Here is a 9,438-nt window from a genome sequence, read left to right on the forward strand (position 1 = left end):
ATGTTTACTGAAAGCAGGGGGGGGGGGGGGCGTCCAGGGGTCGTGAGAGGAGGAGCTAGAGGCGGGAACAAGGAGTGGCAGGAGTGCAGGCCTCTTATCCAGGTTCGGTGATTGGATGATAGCCGGCAGGTGTGTGTAGTCTGGCACTGGTTAGTAGGTTGATGGTGAGGCGGGAACAGGAAGGGAACCATGTATGGGCATGGGAACCTGCTGACAGACAGGGCGGAGAAAAACCCTGGCTGTGGCCGTAACACATATCCCATTTCACATGCGATTCGTTTATTTCCAGTCAAGTTCCGGATATCCTTCAAACTCCTCACCTACAAGTCCCTCTATGCCCTCACCCCCCCCCCCCCCCCCCCCCCCCCCCCCCGATACCTGTCAAATATGGTAACACTCAGGGCCGGACTGGGGAAATAATTCATACCGGGAGATATAGCGTGAAATATAGCCCCAGTCAGGCCACTTTTTAAGCGGGGGTCTGGGGGTCCCCCACCAGGAAATTTTTTGTTACAAAGACTTAATTTCCTGCATTCTGGTGAATTTTAGTGCATGTGAATCACAAACTAATGAGCCAACAATTGCTTAGTACAATGTACTGTTATGGACCTCAAATAAAACTGTTGTGGCACTAGCAATGCTACTCTCTCCACCTTCAAAAAGAAAAAAGCAAGAGCACAACATATTTTTCTATTTACTATTATAATACAGTTAACCACTCTCTCCTGTAAGGGCATTTCTTTTTCTTTGTTTTATCCCTCTCTCCTCCACCCTTTCTCTTTCTTCCACTGTCCATCTTGACATCAACGTTAATTGACTTTCGCTCTACTGTATCTCTCCCGAGTCCCTCACTACCTGGCTCATTGCCTGGCTGTTATTCTGCATCTGAGTGCCGTCTGCCATTCCATTCGCCGCCTCCGCTGTCAATCAGTTGTATCGCCTGGTCCCGCCTCCACCAATCACAAGCGGCAGCACGGCTCCATTGTGTGTGTGTGATCCGCCGGCCCGTGAGAGAGAGAGTCAGATAGTTCTCCAACTCTGTGGCAGACAGTGAAATCCTGGTTGTTCCCCACCCATCTAGGTTATCTAACTATCGCGCCGTTCCGCCGCCACAACTAGAAACAATCGCCTGGCAAAAAAAAAAAAAAATATTAATAATAATATATATATTTTTTTTTTTTATATAATTTTTTTTTTAAATCTGTGCAGGCCAGGCCACCGGGAAAACTCCCGGTGCTCCCGATGGCCAGTCCGGGCCTGGTAACACTCCAGTGTGGTATTCCCCAAGGAAGCTGTCTTGGACCCCTCCTTTGCTCTATATTTGTAAACGATATGCCTTATGTATTGAAAAGTGCAGGTACGGCGATTTATGCTGATGATACAACTATATATGCATCCGCTGAGAGCACAGAACAAGTGAATAAGATACTTCGGCGTGAATTATTTATGATTTCAAATTGGATAACTGAAAACAGACTCAAATTAAATTTAGCAAAAACAAAATGTCTTATACTCAGCTATAGATATGCCTTAAGGTCGGATCATAGACTGATTCTCTCATTACAAGACGCTGGTATTGAACAAGTGAAGGAGGCCAAATTGTTGGGTGTAACTATTGACGAGGCGCTATTATGGTCTACTCAGATTAATAACATGGTTACCAGGATGAGTAAAACATCTCCATAATTAGAAGAAATGCTTGCCTCCTAACGAATACAACAATTAAAATGGTAGTACAATCTTTAGTGTTGTCCCATCTTGACTACTGCCCAGCAATTTGGTCTAGCGCGTCAAAGCAAGAGCTCAGTAAACTCCAGCTCACTCAAAATAGAGCTGCCCGCCTCACTCTTCACTGCTCTATAAGGAATAGTGTGGAGGGAATGCATGCTAGACTGTTGTGGATGAGGGTGGACGAGAGACTAGCATGCAGTTTGATTAGGTTTTTAAAGAACATTTGTACCTAGGTAAACCCACTCAATTGTATTCTATGCTTTTATCCACCAATGATAGACATGACCATAATACCAGACATGCTTCAAGTAGTCGCTTCACCCTACCTCTGCCTAGAACCAATGCTCTAAAGAAAACTGCAATGTATAGAGCCATAAGTTAACATATTGGAATAGGATCCCATTACATATGATACGGATGGAAAACAAGGACAGTTTCAAAAAGAAACTTAAAGGAGCCATAATCCGGAAGGAAATCTATGCATGAGTGTAGCTGCAGCCATGTTATCCAAACTTCTTTCTGTTTACTTTATATTTTTTTTAAAGGTATGGTGAAATGGATTCACCTATGACCTCATTTGCCATCGAGATTACAAATACAAACAAGATAAGAATGGAGCGACAGTGGTAGAGCAATTATCTGATAATCCGGAGGTTCCTGGTTCAATTCCCGCTCCTCCCGGGCAGCGTTTTGAAATGTCCTTGAGCAAGACACTTAACCCCTAACTGCTCCCGATGATCAGAAACATTGGCCCCTTGCATGGTCGCCTCTGCCGTCTGTGTGTGTGAATGGGTCAAATGTGAGGAACAAATTTGAAAGAGCTTCGGATAAAAGCTAAGGCTGATATTTATTAACGCGTTATCGCACAATTCTTTTTACGGCACTATTTTTTTTATCGCGAGATTAGCGTTTACATTTTTCTTTTGCTTTTTTAAACTTTTTTTAAATTTTTTACTAGACTTCACTCAGGTGTATTGTTGATACTCTCATTGATACTGTGTTTGTTTCTTACTCAGACTTTATAATAAAAAAAAAGAATTTATTTGATGCAAATTTGCAATGCATGAGGATCATCCTTTTGTGTTAAATGGCTGCATAAAGCAAGCATTTGTTGACTCTCATGTTGATAAGAGTATTAAAACTTGACAAGATCCATTTAAGGTAGATTTAGAACAGATAAAAAATATGCGATTCATTTGTGAATAATCGCAAGTTAACTATGGACAATCATGCGATTAATCAGATTAAATATTTCAATCGATTGACAGCCTTAATAAAAGCTCTATATAAATGCACCATTTACCAGTTAGAAAACCAAAAAAGAGATCAAATTAAAAACGGTTACATGCTGAGGTAGGGAGCTTTGTGATAATGTTTTCAATTAAAAACAGATACATACTGAGGGAGGTGCATACACAGTGGGGTATTGAGAGTGAGTTGAAGAGCATTCCAGGGAGCTGCCCATTGGACTGGTAAATGTTAGCGGTGTGATATACCTGTGATCATTTATGGGCTTTTATACTCGAGTTGTTTGAGATTGTTACGTTTACTGACAGAATGACATGTTGCAACACAGAGAGGAGACCTAACTCGCAGCAACAGGCCTATAGCCTAGATCTCTAAGTATTTATTACACAAGATAGTAGATAGCATTGACGTACATAATATGAATTACAGATACAGACTATAAGAGAGATATGGATAACGACATAGAGATGGATATGATTGGGAATGATGGAGATATGAATGAAGCACACGTGTGTGTGTGTGTGTGTGTGTGTGTGTGTGTGTGTGTGTGTGTGTGTGTGTGTGTGTGTGTGTGTGTGTGTGTGTGTGTGTGTGTGTGTGTGTGTGTGTGTGTGTGTGTGTGTGTGTGTGTGTGTGTGTGTGTGTGTGTGTGTGTGTTAGAAAGAGAGAGAGGTGTGTGCTATGTGTGTGTGTGAGTGAAAGAGAGGGAGAGAGAGAGGGGGGAGATAGAGGGGAAGAGAGAGAGAGGGGAAGAGAGAGAGGGGAAGAGAAAGAGAGAGGGGAAGAGAGAGAGAGAGAGAGGGGAAGAGAGAGATAGAGGGGAAGAGAGAGAGGGAGGGGGAAAGAGAGAGAGTGTGTGTGTGAAAGAGAGAGAGAGAGAGTGTTGTTAGATTTCCCTGTCAGATAGAAAGTACAGTAGGAGGAGCATGGGGGAGATGATGATGATGATGATGATGTGTAGCACTGTGTCATTCTTCATGTACAGATAGCTTCATACGTGAAAAAGACCGGAAGGGTCGAAACGTTGTATCCGCTGCTATTATTTGTCACAATTAAATCACCTTGGAGCATCAAAAGTAAGTTGCGAGTAGGGCTGAACGATTAATCGATTTTAAATCGAAATCGCGATTCGGAATGATGCAATTATCAAATCGCAAAAAAAAAAAAAAAAAAAAAAATCACAATTAATTTTTAATAAAAATCTTAATTTTTTAATTTATTTAACCAGGAAGTCCCATTGAGATACAAGATCGGTTTGGGAGAGGGAGGCAAGGGGTTTTAGATTGTGTGTTGTGAAGTTTAGACTTCAGAGAGGGAGAGTAAAGTACAGAAGAAAAGGTACCGTTGGGCACCGGTATCGATTCCCAGGTAAAAAGAAACATGTTCAGGCTCGGTGTCCCGAACAGACCCACCGCGTAGTAGGCCAGATGCAAGCCACATTTTACAATAAACCTCTGTGGGGCTGCTTAAAAAAATGTATTATTATAATCGCAAATTTAATCGCAATCGCAATATCTGTCCGAAAAATCGCAATTAGATTATGTCTTGTAATCGTGCAGCCCTAGTGGTGAGCCCCGCTTTGTTTCAGATATAGCTACAAAGCCATGGACGCCACAATACCTTATAATATAATGTATTTGTCTCCAAGGAAGTGACATTATTATTGGGACGCGCACATAGGTTGTCTCATCCAGACTGCATCCATGCCAAGTTCCCACCCCCTCTGACGGCGTCCCTTCAAACACACGCTCCAGCAATCATTCACACACACACACACACACCCACACACACACACACGCACGCACGTACGCACGCACGCACGCACGCACGCACGCACGCACGCACGCTCGCACGCACGCACGCACGCACGCACGCACGCACGCACGCACGCACGCACGCACACACACACACACACACACACACACTATATTCTATATTATATCGAAATCCCATCAAATATAAATAGGGACATGTATAGTAGCATCACCAAAAAGATACACCATCATATCCATTTAAAACAGTGAGTGATCATGGATGGTGATGGTGTGGCAACATGGCGGTGGTCAGTATGGGTGAGGGCCCTTTTGTTTCAAGCTTCAGCCCCTGCCCCCCAAGATGTCTCTGCACGGCCCCTTGAGCCCCTGCCCCCCAAGATGTCTCTGCACGGCCCCTTGAGCCCCTGCCCCCCAAGATGTCTCTGCACGGCCCCTTGAGCCCCTGCCCCCCAAGATGTCTCTGCACGGCCCTGTGTTTGACCTAAGCTTTTTGTTCGCATTCATCTTTGTAGCGTTTAAGCGTTTTACAAAATGGACCTGATTGGAATGTCTGATGACCGTCATGCCTCTCTAGCTACCAGCGCTCACATCTTCAGCAGCACAGTGGTGTAGGCCAGTGGTTCTCAAACTGTGGTACGCGTACCACTAGTGGTACTTGGTGGTACTGCTGGTGGTACTTGAAAACATTTCCAAAAAAGCAATTTTTTTTTTCTTTTTTTTTTGTGCAATCAGGCCACTGAACTTAGAAGCAGGCCAGGCCAGTGTTTCTGGTTGCGGCGGCGCGATAGTTAGATAATCTAAGTGGGGAACAACCAGGAGATCACTGTGACAGAGAGTAATGCAGTCTGATCATAACCATTTATTTTTAGATTTTTTTGTAATTGCTGCTAATCATTGACACATGCCTAGCCTGTAATAATCGCCCCGAGAAAAATTTACTTTGCATTTGATATATTGAAAATATTTTACTTTTTGTGTTTTTTTTTAACAATAAAAACTGTGTGTGTGTGTGTGTGTGTGTGTGTGTGTGTGTGTGTGTGTGTGTGTGTGTGTGTGTGTGTGTGTGTGTGTGTGTGTGTGTGTGTGTGTGTGTGTGTGTGTGTGTGTGTGTGTGTGTGAGAGAGAGAGAATGACGGACAATTGCTTGCTGTGTGAGAGAGAGAGAGAGAGAGAGAGAGAGAGAGAGAGGAGAGAGAGAGAGAGAGAGAGAGCGAGAGAGAGAGAGAGAGAGCGAGAGAGTGAGAGAGAGAGAGAGAGAGAGATAGAGAGAGAGAGAGAATTAATTAAGTACATTTGCTGAAATACAGTTGTTCTTAATTTTCTCACTTGCTATGTGAGAATGTTAGTTATTATGTTCTCAATGCCCCTTGCATTGTATGAGTTGTGTGGAAGCGTTTGCTAGTTCTAGTGCTATCCCTTTGTACATTGTGGCTGTGTCTGACAAAAGTTAACAATAAATAATGGTATTAGGAATACATTTGCCTCCTGTGTGAACTGTGCATAGCTGAATAGACTGTATTTTAACGCCGGTCATATGGTGGTACTTGGAGAGCCAGCTACGTTCTCAGGTGGTACTTGGTGTAAAAAGTTTGAGAACCACTGGTGTAGTGCTTAACGCCTCACAGCAAGAAGGTCCTGGGTTCCATTCCCTCTCGGGGACCATGTGTCCGGGTTGCCAGGTATACCCAGGTGGTGGGGGTATCCCCCGGGCCCTTCTGTGTGGAGTTACCATGTTGTCCCCCCCGTGCTCGCAAGGGTTTCCCCTCCAGAAAAAGAGATAAACCCAATGGAAAAACGTGCACAACAACAGATCGCTAACGCTGTCGCTGCGCCCCTGACGAAGACGGACAGGAGCACTTGGATTGGTCCCCGGACGCGGCACCCCACGCCGCTGCCCGTGTGTCTGCTCCCGGCTGCCCTTGTGGGGTAAAGAGGACGACGGGAGGGGTCAAGCTTCAGCTCTGACTGTATATAGACTACAGTGTTTCTCTTTCCACCTACCGAGCCACTGTTGCCACCTCATGTAACCTCATCTCCACCAAACAGACTCCTGCTGCCCACTGCTTTCCCACCGTTATTAACGACTCTGTGTGGCACATCCCCTAATATTTATACAAAGGGAGTGGACAGTGATATACAGCCAAGACTGAAAGTACAGCACAACAAGTGCTAGACAATGCTGTGCACGCCACACTGCATTGATCTTATTTTTAGTTGGGTCAACTATTTGGAGAGGTACCGTGTTTATAGTGTACACTGTTTACTTTTACTCTTACTCATAGTGTACGGCACGGTGGCACACAGTGGTTGGCACCGCTGCCTCACAGCAAGAAGGTCCTGGGTTCGAACCCCAGCAGGGGGCCTTTCTGTGTGGAGTTTGCATGTTCTCCCCGTGTTCTCGTGGATTTCCATATGACACCATAAAGACATGCATGTTAGGGTTTACATTGATGTGGAAACTGAAGATGTTGATTAATGTGCACTGTCCCTGGGTACAAAATAAATAAATGTAAACATAACTTACATTCAGATAAAAAATTCTTTACTGCCTATATTTGTTGTAAAGTATAATATATAACCGATACAGACCCTCATCTGCATCTTTGTTTAATTTTTTTTTTAATGTTTCCTCATATTTCTATATTCAGAAATAATTATTGTGTACACTGTTGTTTACTTATCTCATGTTTTTATATTCAGATCCAACTGTCTATATTTATGTCTTCTATTATTACCCTGCCCATACCTGTACCTCCCCTCCGCCCATGCTGCTATTATGCCCAAATCTCCTCAATGGGATAAATAAAGGAATATATTTTGTGAGAGGTGGTATCACAATACTGTACCCTATTAATATTCTCCCTCACCCCTACTCATAACACCCCCTCCACCCCTATCCCCAAAAGCATGAAACAATTGTTCCACCTCATTGCTTTGAGTGGCCTACATCTGATGCAAGCGTTCCATTGGAGTGAAAGTTCTTCCGTTCCATATTTGGGACATGATGACAGTTGGAGGCTAAACACAGATTAGCTGTTTTATCATAGTGACCTGACTCAGCGCCTTCCCTTGACCCATATCTAGATGAGAATAACCAAAAGAATAAGCCAAAACACCACATGGATCCAGATATAATTTGCATATATACTGTGAAAACATTGCTCTAGAGTCTCTAGACCACATTTCTCCATAACTCCACTGTACCAAAACAGACCTTTTGTGTTTCTTCACTCTCCTGGTCCAGGTAGTCTGGCTTTACTAGGTGTCGTGCTCATGTAAAGGGCCATTGTTTTAATCAGATTAGGAGATTATAGGATTGTTTATACGGATTACTTTATAACCCGGATTGAAGGAGAGGAGAAGAATTCTCCGGCAGATTTCAGGGGTGGTGGACAGCTCCTAATAAACATCCGTAAGTACACTTCTATGTTCCGCTATGAATAATAATCAATCGATCAAAGATGTTCTTGATCCCTGCTATTATATCTATTATGTCCACGTACCTGAACGATAATGAATAAGCGTTATTATTCAGTAAAAACTTCAGTAATCGGATGGTAATGCGACTGTGTTTACTAAACGCTTCTAACGGTGTCTCTCCTCTCGTAGAAAATGCCTTTCATAAATGTGGAGGATCTGACGGAACTGGACAAGGCTAAGATGACAGTAGAGCAGTGTAAAGTTGAAATTAAGCTTGAGAGGTGGCTGGTAAGTAACTCTGAATATAACCATGTATTGATAAATGAAGTGAATCTGATTTGACCTACTGTATGATAATTTTTTTATGACGTTGTGGACAATGAGTCGATGAATATGTCAATCGCTTGTTTGTTTGTTTGTTTGTTTTGGGGGTACGCCAACTGTTGGGTGAAATAAAATACATTTAAAAGTAGGGATGTCCGATATTATCGGCCTACCGATATTATCGGTGATATCGGAAAATATTGGTATCGGTTTTCAAAAAAAAAAAAAAAAAAAAAATTTCTTTTACATTTTTATAACCTTTATTTACCCAGGCAAGCAAGTAAGAACAAATTCTGATTTTATTTATTGTCAAAAGTATGCATAATGTGGTGTTAATTCCACAACAAGAGATATGTAATGTTAATTACCTGAAATGATTCCGTTTTTTGGGGGGGGGAACCCTGCATATATCGGTATCAGTTGATACCGGTTGATATCGGTATCGGAAATTAAGAGTTGGACAATATCGGTATATCGGTATCGGTAAAAAAGCCAATATCGAGCATCCCTGTACACCCATTTCACTGTGATGATTGATAACAAGTGCAGTGTGAATACTGTTTGGAAGTCGTACTCAACCAAAACAACATTGGATACGGGTTACATTAGGACATGTGTCATAGTTTATGATGCAATTTCACCAAACCCTTACTTGTAAAGAGACTAAGGTCCCTCTCTGATGTGAGAATCACAACACCGTTGTTGATATACCACTAGACGTCTTTTCAATTCTGTCCTTTTTTCAATGCCTTTCTGGGGCTGTCTGTCCGTCCCAAGCCTCTGTTAATGTCCTCTGTTGACTTGCAGACGTCTAAATGCTGCGAGGAGCTCAAAGACTACATCCAGGCGGTCGAGGAGGAGGACATACTCGTCAAAGGCATCGCGGAGGACAAGAACCCTTTTAAGGAGAAGGGCGGCTGTGTCGTCTGCTAGACTGAGG

General features: G+C 43.0%; 1 protein-coding gene across 1 annotated transcript; it reads left to right on the forward strand.

Annotated features, from left to right (window-relative positions):
* Positions 1 to 8,035: 8,035 nt before the first annotated feature.
* Positions 8,036 to 9,438, forward strand: gngt1 (guanine nucleotide binding protein (G protein), gamma transducing activity polypeptide 1). The gene is made up of 3 exons (XM_084327250.1): positions 8,036 to 8,166; positions 8,364 to 8,462; positions 9,306 to 9,438. The coding sequence occupies exons 2-3, from the start codon at positions 8,367 to 8,369 to the stop codon at positions 9,429 to 9,431; spliced, it is 222 nt and encodes a 73-aa protein (XP_084183376.1). The 5' UTR covers positions 8,036 to 8,166; positions 8,364 to 8,366; the 3' UTR covers positions 9,432 to 9,438.

This window comes from Notolepis coatsorum (genome assembly GCF_963971535.1).
Source record: "Notolepis coatsorum genome assembly, chromosome: 13".
Classification (NCBI taxonomy): Eukaryota; Metazoa; Chordata; class Actinopteri; order Aulopiformes; family Paralepididae; genus Notolepis; species Notolepis coatsorum.

Excerpts from the sequence above, each read along its gene's own strand:
- gngt1 (XM_084327250.1), top strand. The coding sequence starts at position 8,367 with ATGCCTTTCATAAATGTGGAGGATCTGACGGAACTGGACAAGGCTAAG. Across the intron at positions 8,463-9,305 it reads TTAAGCTTGAGAGGTGGCTG|ACGTCTAAATGCTGCGAGGA; the intron begins GTAAGTAACTCT and ends GTTGACTTGCAG.